The 15,827-nt window shown below is 44.2% G+C and overlaps 1 protein-coding gene across 26 annotated transcripts in view; it reads right to left on the bottom strand.

Moving 5' to 3' along the window:
• Window positions 1-15,827, bottom strand: part of TRPM8 (transient receptor potential cation channel subfamily M member 8) — a 152,488-nt gene that overhangs the window by 24,263 nt on the left and 112,398 nt on the right. For 24 of the 26 annotated variants that reach the window (XM_054209564.1, XM_054209575.1, XM_054209574.1 and 21 more), the window contains 9 exons: window positions 12,316-12,493; window positions 11,786-11,958; window positions 10,476-10,650; window positions 9,367-9,434; window positions 8,603-8,800; window positions 6,031-6,133; window positions 5,106-5,224; window positions 4,470-4,760; window positions 3,230-3,325 (listed from right to left, as the gene is read on the bottom strand). In XM_054209564.1, coding sequence (XP_054065539.1) covers window positions 3,230-3,325; window positions 4,470-4,760; window positions 5,106-5,224; window positions 6,031-6,133; window positions 8,603-8,800; window positions 9,367-9,434; window positions 10,476-10,650; window positions 11,786-11,958; window positions 12,316-12,493 — 1,401 coding nt within the window. Of the gene's footprint in view, window positions 1-3,229; window positions 3,326-4,469; window positions 4,761-5,105; window positions 5,225-6,030; window positions 6,134-8,602; window positions 8,801-9,366; window positions 9,435-10,475; window positions 10,651-11,785; window positions 11,959-12,315; window positions 12,494-15,827 lie in introns of those variants that run through there. The other 2 variants (XM_054209589.1, XM_054209591.1) reach the window with 2 other exon arrangements.

Genomic DNA, 15,827 nt, shown 5'->3' with positions numbered 1-15,827 from the left:
GTGAGAAGAGACCAGCACCAACCTCTCTACAGTGTCCTTTCAGGTAGTTGTAGAGAGTGATGAGGTCTCCCCTCAGCCTCCTCTTCCTCAAACTAAACAGTCCCAGCTCCTTCAATCGCTCCTCATAAGATTTATTCTCCAGGCCCTTCACCAGCTTCGTTGCCCTCCTCTGCACTCACTCCAGCACCTCGATATCTCTCTCATATTGAGGTGCCCAGAACTGGACACAATACTCAAGGTGTGGCCTCACCAGCGCGGAGTACAGGGGGACAAACACCTCCCTACTTCTGCTGGTCACACTATTTCTAATACAAGCCAGGATGCCATTGGCTTTCTTGGCCACCTGGGCACACTGCGGGCTCATGTTCAGCCGCTCGTCTATTAGAACCCCCAGGTCCTTTTCCACCAGGCAGCTCTCCAGCCACACTGCCCCAAGCCTGTAGCGATGCATGGTGTTGTTGTACGCCAAGTGCAGGACCCGGCACTTGGCCTTGTTGAAGCACATTCCATTAGCATTGGCCCATCGGTCCAATCTATCCAAGTCTCTCTGTAGAGCCTCCCTATCCTCATGCAGATCAACATTCCTGCTTAGCTTCGTGTCATCTGCAAACTTGCTGATGATACACTCTATGTCCTTATCAAGGTCATCAATAAAGATGTTAAACAGAAATGGTCCCAACACTGAGCCCTGAGGGACACCACTTGTGACCGGTCGCCAGCTGGATTTAGCTCTATTGACCACCACTCTTTGGGACCGCCCATCCAGCCAGTGCTTGATCCAGCAGATCGTATGCTCATCCAGGCCATGAGCCGCCAGTTTTTCCATGAGAATTCTATGGGGGACAGTATCAAATGCTTTTCGAAAGCCTAGGTAGACAATGTGCACAGCCTTTCCCTCATCCAGCAATCGGGTCATCTTGTCATAGAAGGAGATCAGGTTTGTCAGGCAGGACCTGCCTTTCATAAACCCATGCTGACTAGGCCTGATCCCCTGCTTGTCCATTATATGACTTGTAATGGCACTCAAGATGATCTGCTCCATGACCTTCCCTGCTACCGAGGTCAGACTGACAGGCCTATAGTTTCCCGGATCCTCCTTTCTGCCTTTTTTGTAGATGGGTGCTACATTTGCTACCCTCCAGTCCATTGGGACCTCCCCAGTTAGCCATGACTTCAGGTAGATAATGGAAAGTGGCTTGGCAAGCACGTCTGCCAACTCTTTCAGCACTCTTGGATGTAACCAAGCGGTGTAGCAGGTCACTGATCACTTCCTCTTTAATTGTGATGACCTCGTTCAGCTTCCCCTCCCTGTCTCCCAGCTCATGAGGCTGGGGGCCCAGGGAACAGCTAGTTCCACTGCTAAAGACTGAGGCAAAGTAGGCATTGAGCACCTCAGCCTTTTCCTCATCCTTTGTGACTATGTTTCCCTCTGCATCCAATAAGGGAGGGAGATTTTCCCTAATCCTCCTTCTGTTGTTAATGAATTTATAGAAACATTTTTTGTTATCCTTAACAGCTGTAGCTAGGTTGAGCTCTAGCTGCGCTTTGGCTCTCCTAATTTTCTCCCTGCAAAGCTTCACTATATCCTTATAGGCTTCATGAGAGACCTGCCCCCTCTTCCAAATGTCATAGACTCTCCTTTTGTTCTTGAGGTCCAGCCAAAGGTCCCTATTGAGCCAGGCCGGTCTCCTTCCCCGCCTACTTGTTTTTTGGCATAGGGGGACAGAGGCTGTGCCTTTAAGACTTCTCTCTTGAAGTATGTCCAGCCTTCCTGGGCTCCTATATCCTTCAGGGCAGCCTCCCAAGGGATTTTGTCCAGCAGTCTTCTGAACAGGTCAAACTTTGCCCTCCGTAAGTCTAAGGCGGCAGCTTTACTAACCCCTCTCCTTGTTTCTCCAAGAAGCCGAAATTCGATCATCCCATGATCACTGTGCCCTAGAAGCCACCAGCCTCTACTTCCCCCACAAGTTCTTCCCTGTTCACAAGAAGCAGGTCCGGAAGGGCACCTTCCCTCATCGGCTCACTTACCAGCTGTGTGAGGAAGTTATCTTCCACACATTCCAGGAACCTCCTGGATTGTTCCCTCTCTGCTGTGTTGTATTCCCAGCAGATATCCAGGAGGTTAAAGTCCCCCACAAGAACAATGGCAAGTGACCACGAGGTTTCCCCCAGCTGCTTATAGAAAGCTTCATCCGCCTCACTGCTTTGGTTGGGAGGTCTATAGCAGACTCCCACAGCGATATCAGCTTTATTGGCCCTTAACCTAATCCAAACACTCTCCACCCCATCACCAGTATACTTGATTTCCGAGCTCTCATAGCATTCTCTAACATAAACAGGGCCACTCCACCACCTCTCCTTTCCTGTCTGTCCCTCCTGAAGAGCTTGTAGCCGTCAATTGTGGCACTCCAGTCATGTGAGGCATCCCACCATGTTTCTGTGATAGCCACTATGTCGTAGTTTCCCTGGTGCATCATGGCTTCAAGCTCCCCCTGTTTGTTGCGTGTACTGCGTGCATTGGTATAGATGCACTTCAGATGTGCTAACAATTCCAACACCTTTTTGTGAGTGTGGGCCCCATTTCCTACCAGACCACTCTCAGGTGCTTCCATGATTTATAAATGTCTGTCCCTTCTCTCAAATGAAATGGCAGAGTGAGAGTCCTCGCTACTCAACCATCCTTCAAGCCCTGGCACGCCTTCCTTGGGTTTATTCCTGACGGGCCCCGTTATCTCCCCTTCCCCCCTCATATCTAGTTTAAAGTCAACGAGCCTTGCTAACTCCTGCCCCAAAATTCTTTTCCCCTTCTGGGACAGGTGCATCCCACCTGCCACCAGCAGGTCAGGTGACTCATATAGCAGCCTATGATCAAAAAACCCAAAGCCCTGCCGATAACACCAGTCCCAGAGCCATGAGTTGACCTGATGCCTCTTCCTGTTAATTTCCTCATTCGTGATTGCAATGATGAGCATAGACGAGAACATACAGCTACAGGTAAATGCTAGCTGGACTGCTGACTCACACATGATATTAGGAAAGGAAAGTATGAAATCCACACCCAAACACAAAATGGATAATATTAAACGTACTTACAGAGCCATCTAGCAATTATCTTTGGGGTTTTGTGTTTGAAGATGGATCCAGAGTCTTCAAAGGCCTACCTACAAACCAAAGGCAAGGAACACCACTGTGCTGTTTGCAAAGAGGAATAAAGGAGAATTCAACTTACTTGCTCCCAAATGACTTTAGACAACTCTTTCTTGTTCTGAAGAACTGACCAAATAAACAGAGCTTGCAATGGATGCCTTGTGATAGGACACTCATCCTGAAAGAAAGAGCAACAACTCCTCAGACTGAAGCTCTCTGAAGTGTTTTCAACTGGAACACACCCTAGCCTGCCACTCTCCTGTTTTCATATTTCAGTCCTTTTACAGACAGCCCACCAATCTTCTCTCTCGGCTACGTGGCACTTGTCACACACTAACGTAAGTTAGTTTATATTTATATTAAAGCCTTATATTTTCCTATTCGGTGTGGAAGAATCATCCTCCCTGTTTTTCCTGAAGTGGCCATTACAGGACATTTGGTTCAAAGTCACTTTCTGCTTTAAGCCACGCACAGTTCACATAGCCTCATTCACAGCTTGACTTTGTGTTTGGGTAACACAGTTTAACATCCTCTAAAAGGAACACTAACTTTATACCAATATGCCTTTTGTGTTTAAGCAAGACCCTGAACTTCACAAAAACTTAATCAGAGAGGAATTTCTATACCACCATCTTCTTTGCATTAAAGCAATTAGCAGATGGGGATTGCAAAGCCACCACAAAATGACTCCTGAGCAACAAAACTTTAAAGAACCACAAGCTTTGGTGGAAACTCTCAAAGCTAACCAGCATTTTCAAACCAAGCTTCCCCCAAACGCTGCACATGTTGTTGCATTGCATCTCTGAATTCAACAACTGATTTCAAAAGTTTCCTATCAGATGCCCAAGCTCCAGTTCTGAAAATTGGATCTGTATCTGATGTTTGGACCTACTCTGCTGTAATAACTAAGTCTGGTTCTACCTGACAATGAAATGCAATAAAGTCCAGAAGGTGCTTGACACCTTTGCAACAAGTAAGGTTTAAGATACAAGAGTCTGTACCAAACTATGAGAGTCCAAATTCCTCATGTTCCGCTGGCACCTCTGTACCGGACTCTAAAGTCATACTGGAATAAATTACAAGCATAACTAGAGCATTGTTTGCTCTAATAGAAAATATTTTAACTCAACACCCAAATAAACTCACCCATTTTTCTTGTAGTTAAATGACCCTTACGTGCATTTGTAAAGTGGGACAGTATGTTAAGTGTAAAACATGACTGAGACTATTAAAGCAAATCCTGCTATAACAGAAACAAAACATAATTTTTGTTTTTTTCCTTTCAGGGGACAAACAGTGGAATGAAATTGTTCATCACTTACTGAAAGATGTATCTCCATCTCATCCTTGCTATTTTTGTCATCTCTTTTGAGCCCTCTTCGGAAATCTTCAACCATTTTCCACACAAATGTGAGGAGTGCATCGTTATAGGAGTTCTTTGCGATCTGTAGGTTCTTGAACACCAGACTGCTGAAGTTGTTCGTGTACAGTTCTCTAAGGACCTCTGTCGTAAGGAATTTCCTCAGATTCAAGCCATTTTCCAGGAAGAGACGGACAAATTTGGGCCTGTCTTTCACAAGGGCTGTGAACATGACGTCCTGCAGGTCAGAAGACTAGGAAGAAATGGAAAAGCAAATATTAGGGAGCACATGAGACACGTAAATCTTACCTAAAGGTGGCTACCACATGTGGCTAACTGCCACGTTTTCCTTCATGCTGCCACATTTTCATCAGAATCAGATTTTTCTGTATGTAATTGCCTGTTTTCGATGGCCTAGAGTTATTCTGGCATGGGCAGATAACCTTTGCAATCCGTGATGTCAGTGCAAGGAGGAATAGACGCTCTTACTTATCATCACAGAGGTTGGGGTGCCAAGATAGTGGCTGCTGTTACAATGTCTCTCTTCCCACTACTCCCCTGTCCTGTGTCACTGTACTCAGACAGAAGTGGTCTCTACCTCCCAGTTTCGGTCATTGGTGAAGATCTCATCATTGGCCAGGTCCAACTGGTTCCACTCCAGCAGCAGCTTCAGCTGTCCATTCCAGTTATCTTTGTCATGTTCATTGGTGCTGAAAGCTGCAGAAGAGGAACAATCCTCTAGGTAAAAGACCAGAGACAAAAGAGCTTCTTGGCATACTTATTTGTCTCTGTTTGTCACACTCTACCTGACAAGATCCCTATCAAGTGTCTTTCCCCAGACTCACGTGCATCTTTCTGGTTGGGTTTTAGAGGATGCTGGAGGCTTAGAAATATATTTATGGTCCAACATAGGCCACAAACAAGCTGCTAGGAGCACCACATCAACCAAAATCAGCACAGCGCCCTTAAGGCTCTTCAGTGTCCAGCACACGCTACATGGAAGAAATTCTGCAGGATTCCTCATGGAGCCCGATACAAGAAGTGTCATGAGAAGCTGTAATATTCATGGGCTTTCTCCGTGTGCAGACAGAAAGATGAGGTCTGCCCAACCACCTTCACTGAGTAATGGTTCTTGCTCTGCTGGATTAGTGGAGAGCCCAGGTTCTGAATTACTCACAGTAGCAAGCCACTGGGGTTGCTCGGCCTCCTGACTGACTCCCTGTTGTGTTCCATACTTGCGTGCTACTTTCAGAGATGTTATCCCAGCATCCCCAAAGCTCTGCAGAACGTCTTCCTGATTATCTGAACTGAGTTTTGATCTCACCTACACTAACAGATCCCACAATGCAGCTGTAGGCTGTCCACACCACTGCAGATGAAGACAAGCTCCACACTGTGGCAGAAGCTTAAACTCTAGAGCAATGGCACTGCTCTAGGGAAGGCTGCTCTAGAAAATAGCTAGACGTCTTTTTCCAACTACTAAAAAAAAAAAAAAAACACAACACAGAAAAACAATTACTTGCCTTTGTACAGAGCAAAAGAAATGGCATTGCTCACAATTTCATCTCCAGCTTCTTCTATTTTGATAACTGTCAGTAAATGTGGGTTCTCAAGGACTTCTTTGATCTACAAAAAGGAAAAGTTCAATTTCAAAGCAATCTAGGCTGTTTAGTAGTTGATCTCCTAGAGCACGTTTAAAAGAGATTTCCCGTCACATCATAGCAAAGCTGCTTCTCATCAGTCCTATTTCCACATACAGTTAAAATTTAATCAAGTCCAGAGAGAGGTAGATAATGAGATTTATTTTAAAGTCACCAAAGTACAAGATTAATTATCCTCTGAACATATAGCAAATAACCGATTCCCCCTATGCAGAACATCATAACCAAAAAGATATAATCTCAGTAACTAGAAATTATTCATAAAGAAAAAAACAGATTGTGACAGCGCAAGTTTCAACAAACATCTAGCAGTTTATTAGAGAACAGTATCTACCTCCTTGTGCTTTGTCAAAAACAGATCCTTTCTCACATAACCAAGCCTTATAAAGTTATTTTCATTCTAGCACACGAAAACAAACAATATTAGCCATTCTTGACTGAAGGATGGGGTACGCTCCAAGGCAGCTCAGTAGAAATTGTGAAGACCGTGGCCAGGTGACCAAACAGGGAAAACTCCCTTCAGCAGCTCCACACTCCCGAGTGCAGAGCTCCATCTGGAAACCAGAGGTTCACAGTCTGCTCAGAGGGAAGTTCTTCCTCTTCAGGTTTCGATGCCACAGCCCCCAGGCCCAAAGTACAAGTTCAGACTCATTTCTGCAAAAGGCCATGCCCTATTCCTACCCTTTTTCCTGTAAGCTTATTACAGAAGTAGACAATTGATGAGGTTGGAATATAGCTCTGGAGAGCTATATAGTCCAAGCCCGCTGCTCAAAACAGGGTCAAGTGGAGCAGGTTGCCCACCGGAACTTGCAGGTTGTCCCATGCACTTACTCTGCCAAGCTCTGAGCACGAGTTTTGAGTCAGGCCTTACAAGAAACAAGAGCTCCTTAAACTTCAATACCAGAAGCTTTGTTTGGCTTACAGCAAAGAAAATACACTCAAAAGTTCGAGTGTCTGAATTCCTCTCCAGAGCCTGCAAACAACTTGCAACGGTACATCTCCAGAGGTCCCTTCCAACCCTATGATTCTATGATTCATGGAAAAAAAAAAACCACAAACAAACAAAAACAAACAAACAAACAAAACCCAAACAAAAAAAAATTAAAAAAAAACTTAAAGAGGGGCAGAAAGCTGAGAGAAGGAGCTTTAAGTGTACAGGAAGCAACATAACATTTTCCATTCCACATTATGAATGTCGACTGAGGTTTGAACATACAATTACTCCCCACTCTCTGCTCCCCACTGTGAGTGTGGGTAGGAGATAATTAACCAAGAGATGAAAACAGAATCAGACCCTGGGATAAAGCATTGGGCAATTAATTGAGAAAGTCAATTAGCTCCAGTTAATGGATTGTTCAGTGAGCTGAAGTGTTGTTAGAACTAGGACTTCTGAAAAATATCAGAACCTTAAGATTTTTCTGGAGTTCCATTTTCTTCTGTCCCTCTTAAAAACAGAAGTATATCTAAAATCAGGTCCATCTGAAGGTTAGGTAACCAGAGAGTTACTAGAGTTTCCTGAGACTGACCCACGCAACCCAAGACAGCAAATGCTCTCCTTACTTCTCCACTTTCCCCAGCCTCCAAAAACCAATCTTGTAATAAACAGTTACATATGGGGTCACAATGCTGACTGCATCCTGAAGGCTCTACCTCTGGTCAAGGAGGCAAAGAAAAGCAAAAGAAGAATGTACTGGTGTATGTACAGTGTTGTACCTTCAACTGCGTCCCATGTACGCAGTACTAGTAAGTCAACGCTAACAGAGTCCCAATGGAGATGGTGCAGGGATGCTGCTGGGGCAAAATACTGACCAAATAGGCCTCTAGTCCTAAACATCCCACTCCTTGTCTGTAAGGGAAATCTGTCCTGCACAATATCTTAAGGGATGCAGGAAGAAAGAAAAGAAATTTTGGAACAAATGAGAGACTCCTGAAGTAGAATCACTACAATTTGAAAGTCTAGCAGTGATAACCCTTTAGTCTCTGAGCAGTTCAGCAGGATTTAGCAGTGTGAAGCATGATTCATCAAATATCCAATTTCTCCACCTTCACAAAGTACATAAGGGAACTGCAACACGAAGCAGCACATCGGCTAAGAGACACATCCAGCAGCCAGTGCACCTGAGGAATTGCAAGCATCCAGGGAGCAGACAGTTACAAAACATCTGGCCTTAGCTCTCCTGTGCCTAGTCATGAGCTGCCTTTCCAAAAGACTAAAATTCCCCAACCCCTTTTGTTCCAATCCCTATAAGTCACGAGAGTTTGGAGTTTCTCTTTTTTGAATTCCCATGGATATGTCACGGCAAGGAGCCCTGTACAGCCTAGAGGTATCACCAGAGAGCAACGTCCCTGATCTGGAAATCACTAGTTGCTCCTGTTTCCTCTACCATTCTCCCATTTTCAGCCTTGCTAGATCCCCGCAGTAGCACACACTTACCCATTTGATCCAGCTTTCAGTCTCCTCTTCCGAGAGCCTTGAAATGGTGCGAGGCAGGTACCTAAGCAAGCTCTCCTTGACACATGAAGAAGCAAGAGTGCCTTCTGCCTCCATCAAGCTAGCAATAACATCAGCGATCCGGCCAGAGCCTTCCACCACAACACAGGGAATCTTACTCTTGATGGCCACATTGATAGACTAGGGAGCCAAAGAAGGAGAGGCAATCACTTGAAGCATGACTGTGTTATTAGAGCCTACTGTTCAGTAAGAAAGTCGAAAGATTTTAGGTTTGACTTAGGCGAGTAAAATGGAAACCCATGGTCCAGAGTAGTATTTGTATTACTACCTACTGATACCATACCAATGACAACTCTTTAAAACAGCATTCATCTAATCACAGAATCACAGAATGGTCGGGGTTGTCAGGGACCTCTGGAGATCACCCAGTCCAACCCCCTGCCAGAGCAGGGTCACCCAGAGCAGGTGGCACAGGAACGCGTCCAGGCAGGTTTGGAATGTCTCCAGAGATGGAGACTCCACCACCTCTCTGGGCAGCCTGTGCCAGGGCTCTGCCACCCTGAAAATAAACAAGTTTTTGCTCATGTTGAGATGGAATTTCCTGTGTTCTAGCTTGTGCCCATTGCCCCTTGTCCTGTCACCAGGCACCACTGAGAAGAGCCTGACCCCATCCTCTTGACACATTGTCTTAAATATTAGAGCTAAGTCCCTTCTATTGCTCCTGGAAATAAAAGAAATAAACTTACTTTTAAAGTCTCTTTCCCTCCACCTTGGGCAAAACACACAATTGGAATCTTTCCACCATAATTAGACTCTGTGAAACATGCCAAAAGAAAAAGGGAAAAAGATTCAACCCATTAATGCACTTTGAACAAGTTATTTTTCCTGACTACAATGAAAGAATTTTCAAGCAGTTCATGCAGACACTAGTTTACTGTTGATTTTGCCAAATCTATTAACAGCTTTTCCTGTTTTTAATGAAAACTCATTTTTGCCTAACATTCTGCATAGCTGGCTTCAGACATTCTTCTCCACCACATGCTTTTTCCTCCTCACAATCATAATTTTTACTAGCTCCAAAGTCCCCCAAAATATGTGATTTTATTCTCTTTACCCTCTGCTTTGACCATTCTGAGTCTAGGTGCAAGGTTCTCCTCACAAGTTGAAGGTTCAGAACCTCTCTCTTCAGATTTTCAATTGTAAAGGAAAGATAAAAATTCTGAAAATCTAGGAGCTACTGTTTAAGAGACATACCAAGTTTCCTAATGATTCTGGGTGCTTCATCATGACTGACAGCAAGTACACTTCAGCTGAGGTTAACAGTAAAAAAACCCCAAACTCTTTAACTATGAATTTCCTGATGAAGGCTTTTGATTTTTACCTTTTTCATAAAGAAGGAGCTGAAAGAGAAATGATTTAGGAGCAGGTTTCAGGTGGATCAATCAACCTCACAAATTAATATGTTGGAAAAAGCCTAATTCCAGCTCCTGTGTAGCTGTGTTTCAGCTACCTGGAATTCAGTGCCAGGTGGGAGGTACATAGAAGGGTCTGCTTCCAACAGATAGCCCAGCAGGAAGGGAGGGAAGGGCTGTGTGGCCGAAACATTCATTTGCTGTGTCTCATGAAGGACTATTGTCACATACAGAAAGGAAGATGAGGGGAGGGTTATCGCTCTGAAGAAGCCTTGTTGTTCCTGAAAGTGCTCAAGATGCGATGCAGTTAATACATCCCTTCCAGCTCAGCATCCAAGGGATGCTCTCGCTACCCTTTTGTTCCCAGAAAATCACTGTGAAACAGACCCAAAGCATGCAAGGACTAAGGAAAAGGAGGTCTGCAACCTGACACCCACACCTACCTGGGATAACCAGTTCTGAAATGTACTTTTCTAACTGAGTTCGTACTTTTGCCTCTATCGTCGGGTGCCCATGGGTGCCATTATCAACCAGTAAGAGGTGGGTATGATTATTATCCAGGCAATAGAGGGGGTCTCTCTTGAGATCATCCATTATGTAGTGGGCCAAGTAGTACCCCTAAAAGTACAAGTGCATCGTTCAACAGAGATCCAAGGGCAGAGCATGCACAAGCCTTCAAAGACAGATTGGTGACAACTGAACCCCTAGCCATCAACTATTCTTCATTAGTTAGGAGGGTGGATTTACTGACCCACGATAGTGCTCATGGCAGTCTCAACAGCAACAAACCAGCGAGAGAAACCCCATACATGAGCACAGCATAAGTATTCGCAGAGAAAACTTTTCTTTACAAGAGCGGCCTAATTTGAGACTATCCTCTTATAACTTCACCTCAACCAATGAAACAGTGGAAGCTATTTCCTTCAGAGATCCTGTTAAGCAATGCACGCTTCCCTCAGCCACAAGAAACATTAAATCTGTGGCAAACTTACTTTCAACACCTCACAGAATCACAGATATTTTTCGGTTGGAAGGGACCTCTTGAGATCATCTAGTTCAATTCTCAACTTCTTCAGAGCCCTCAGTAAACTAAACTGCTTTTATTTATCTACCAGGATGGTTTTTTTAGATATTTTCTGTAACATCTAGTGGACAAAAGACAAGGGTATCTAACAGATAGGACAATAGTATCGATGAGCAAGATCCGTAACAGCAGCAGCAGGTACACGTCTTAGCTCACGGGAATTCCCACTATGGGCTACTGCTAGAATAACCACGGAAGAGGATATTCCTAAAACATGAAATTAGAGCAGCTGAACTTCCACACAGACATGCTAAAGCCACAGCTGAAATCCTCTCCAGCAGGTCTGATGCGTGCAACCATCTTGGACATGAGGACACTTTAATTCCCTCCTGTTCTGGGAAGAGCACCTGGTGTTTCATCTCACTGCTACGCACACTGAAGAGACGCTGGGACCAGGCTGAGTAGCTTAGGACACAGTAGGTCAGGGTAAGTAGAGAGATGTGCGTCTACACAAACATTACACCAGAAAGCATTCTGCTGAGGTCTGCTTTGCCAGACATACAAGCAGAGCTTGACTGACCACTCAACTCAGTCATCACATGGCTGAGAGCATCAGCCTAGCACAGATATTGTTATTTCTGAGAGCAGCAGTCAGTCGGGGACATAATCTGTATAACTGACAGCCGAGCCTCCCCTTTGTTTCCCCACCAAGCCGTACACATTTCTTACCTCATTATCACCACTGCGAATCAGACTTTCTCGGTTGGAAATCATGCCCCAGGCTGCTATGCCAATAGCCACCACGTTCTCCTCCGAGCTCCGACTGATGGTGTTGTCTCTGACCACTTCCCCAATGTACTTCATCAGCCCGTAATGCGTGCCTCCTGTAAAAATCCAGGCCCCTGCGGACAACATCCAATAACCTGGGAGGATGTAGTGGAATAGCCACCCTCCTAATGCATTACCTTTAGGATCCCACAACCCAATCCCCTCTCAAGACCTTACCTCAGAAGAGGCGTTTATTCTTTACTGAAACACAAAAGATGTGCTGCCCAATGTACCTTACGTTATCATAGGCATCCCAATGACTAGCTCTCCACCCTGTTACTTCCAAACTGTTAGATTACATTTGCCCCATGTGCACCAGCCAAGCGAAACCAAACTAAATGCTCTGCTTCCCTGCTGACCCTTTAAGCTACTACCTCTTCAACAGTATCACGCAGCAATAAAATAATACAGACACGTTTGCAGGTCCCTACCTTTGGACTGGGCAATATAGATCAGTCTGCTGAATATCTTGCGCATCCGGGGCTTGAGTGCAAAGTTCTTTGCGCCCCCAGTGACAGAGATGACAAGGTTAGGGGTTTTCAGGTGCCAGTGCTGGGTCATGAGATCATAGAGTGTTTCGGAGTCTGTGTCGCATGACAAACGGATGTACTTGGGTGAGAGAAAAGAGGAGAAACAAATAAGCAAGAGATAAATAGTGACAGCTGGGAACAGACCAGGAATTGCATTTTCTTCTCTAATGTACACCCTTATTGCAACCCCTACAACCAGACATCCATTACTAGGACTTGCAAGGTGATCTCCTCTCTCGACAGATCAGTGCTCAGGTCTGGAGATAAGGCACAGTCTTAAAGGGAGCAGAACAAAAGTGGTAGTGTCAGAGCAGCAGAGTGAAGGACATAACTGCTGGCCTTTAGATGTCCCATCTCCACCGTTTTCAGGTTCAGCCCAAAACCGCAACCAGCATCTCCAGCAGCTTGGTCAGTGGGGTCAGGGGGTAATGCAGTGCTCAGGCTGCACTACCACGTTCTGCCTCGTACATCGTAAATTTGGCAGAAGCTAAACTGTGTATCCCCAGAAAATTTTGACATTACTAGTAAAAGTCCACAGGCTTTGTACTGAACTGAGAGCGCAGATTCTCGGGATCTCTTTGTCCTGAGCTGAGTATAGTTGTGACAGCCGTTGTCTAGCAGTGTAATAACTATTGTCTAAGTTTGATTTGCTACAGGTTATAACAGTAACAAATTCTGTGGGCATTGAACAATTTATGACCAGAACAGAAGGTGGCATGGAAGAATGCAGACACCAATCGACAGAGGTCCCAGCCTGTAAAAACAAATCACTATTGCCAATAATGGTCACTGTTTGAGTGCAACCTTGGGAATCAGGTAAAATTATTTTTAGAATATTATTTTTAGAAATAACAAATACAACCAAAAGAACTGTATAATTCAGAACCACTGAAAAGAAAGAGCATAAGCAGACTGTCTGTGTCTGTGGAGAGAAATCTACAGAAGGAACTCCAAGCACACCAGGGCCAAGGAGGATGGGATCCTCTTGATCAGTACTGAAATTGTCCCTTCAAAGACCTCAGGAGTCAAATAAAGCCTCCAAACCCTCCTTCCACTGGAAGAAGACAAGAGCACTGACACTGGGATTCAGAGGAACACTGGAAGGATGAACACAACACCAAGGAAGTTTATGGTATAACCTAATTTTAACTGTAACAAAACAATCTGTAGCTTGGATTGTGGATTAGTGGTAGCATTGTTATAAGTGAAATAATAATAATTACAGTTGTATTTTGATTACCCTATTAAAGCCTTAATTTGACTACCTATAAATTCCAGGCTCCATGTGTATGGTGTCCCTATGATAACATGCACCCATAACAGTGTAACAGCATTTTAGGTATAACACAAAACAACTTTATCAAATTTGTGGTAAAGCTTGAACGCTGTATGAGGATACCATAAAGCACACTAGATAGATAAATTGGTGTCAGGTAGACTTACTATGTCTCCATTTACGTAAAAGGCTCTTTGGCTTTTTTAGCTAAGGTATTCAAAAGCCCCTTTACAATTTCATCACTGTTAGTAGCTTCGCATGATAGACGCTAAATAAGTCATCACTATATAAGCCATACCAAGGGATGAAAAGAAGTCACTTGGACCTGAATCATAGTGGATTTGGTATAGATTGCCCAGTATTTTCAGGAGAGCAAAACCAAGGGATTAGAGTTTGAGGAGGAAATGTCTTAACTTTGAGAGCTATTTAACTCACACTAAAGAACATAATCAACTGTCCCAGCACAGGTTCCCAGGAGTACTTATTGCACCTGGCCCAGAACAGTACATCAGAGAGGATGTCCAGCAGGCTCCAGCAGCTACACAGGAGAGCTAAGGGACTCCCACAGCTTCTGCTCTCAGAAACATCAGCCACGTGAAGCCTTGGGTGTTTTTCAGAAGAGGGTCTCCCATAGGAGAGGGGAGCCTGCCAGAAACATTAACTGCTCCACAGAACCAGTAAGCCAACTACAGTTAGCTCTGTAGTTAGAAGGCACTTCTCCTAAACCCCACTGACATGCAAAGTACCTTCTATCTGTATGACTACATTCGTTCCATCAACAATTAAGGTTTCCAGTTGAATAACCTGTTGTTTTTCGTCTATACATTCAGTGTACCAGCAAGAGTCCTGTGCAGGCTGTATCTAGCAGGTGAATCCCTCGTTCAGTCACTTCCTTTCTCCGAGGTACAACGATGCCATCTCCTGGTACAGCCGGCTGGTGCACCGCAACCATCACCCTCAAACACAGATGATGCCAAGTGTATTCCAGTAGCTTGCTCAGAAAGGTATTCAAAGAAGGATTTTTTTCAGATTGAGGGCTACCAGAACATAAAATACAGCAACTGAAACGTCCTTGGATGTTACAGAATCTGAGCAACATCACAAAAATAAGAGTGTGCAAGCAGGACTTAAATGTGGAGATTTTATTGGTCTGTTCACATCTAATATTTCTACTCAGGACTTTTAAGACTCATCCATCCTAAAAAGTACAACGCAGGGTATAAAACTTCCCATCCCTTATTGATAATAGTCTGAAACTCTTAGGTTATCTTGGGTTTGAAGTTCTCCACACTGTGCACAAGATCAAGAGAAAACATTTTGCGATGTTTTAAGACCAGCAGGTGCTTGCCTTGCAACATAGGGAATGAGATATGGAATATGTGGGGATATGGAATATGTGGAATAGAGACATAACTCTAGCCAACATGCTGAATGAGATGGATCAGCAGACTTACAGTATTTGAGACAAGAATGCTCTGAAACACGTACAGTGGCCCTGAGAGTCCTCACGAAACAACTAAGGACACACAAACCAATTTCTAAGGTGGGAAGGGGGACACAACAGGAGGAAAGAACATTTAAGCCTTAAGAACTCAGAAATTTTGCAACGGAGCTAATAATTTCTTCTTTCACTAAAAGTACAAAGCAGCTCACAACACAGTAGTATGAAGCTAAAATACGCGTATCAAAAAATACGTGAAGTACTTGGATCTGTTCAAGCATTATTCAAAACCTCCAATCTTACTTTCCACCCAAATGCCTCATTTCTGCTACTTTGTATAAAAAAAACCCAATTAATTTACATAGCATGCTCTGATTTTCCTCATTTATTTTGATTGTCTCAAGAAAGCTGCACTAGAGGTAAATACCAGTCATTTTGAAGAGGCAGATGAGCTCAGCCACATACGATTCCTTCACACAGTATCGGTCCAAATCATCAGAAATAGTGACACCACCTATTTTCTTCTTTCCACCCCTCTACTGCCCCACATGAAGGAAAAACACAGGGAAAAAAAAACAAAACCAAACACAAACAGAATAAAACCTTGTAAGTTCCACTGTTATCTTAGATCCCCATTGAATTTCACACCGTTGTAGGCTCTCCACCCTGGGAAATACTCAATATTCAATTGGTTAT

The sequence above is a fragment of the Rissa tridactyla genome, chromosome 7 (genome assembly GCF_028500815.1).
Source record: "Rissa tridactyla isolate bRisTri1 chromosome 7, bRisTri1.patW.cur.20221130, whole genome shotgun sequence".
Taxonomy (NCBI): domain Eukaryota; kingdom Metazoa; phylum Chordata; class Aves; order Charadriiformes; family Laridae; genus Rissa; species Rissa tridactyla.
Note: the sequence above shows the minus strand (reverse complement) of the source record. Positions and strands in the feature narration are given on the sequence as shown.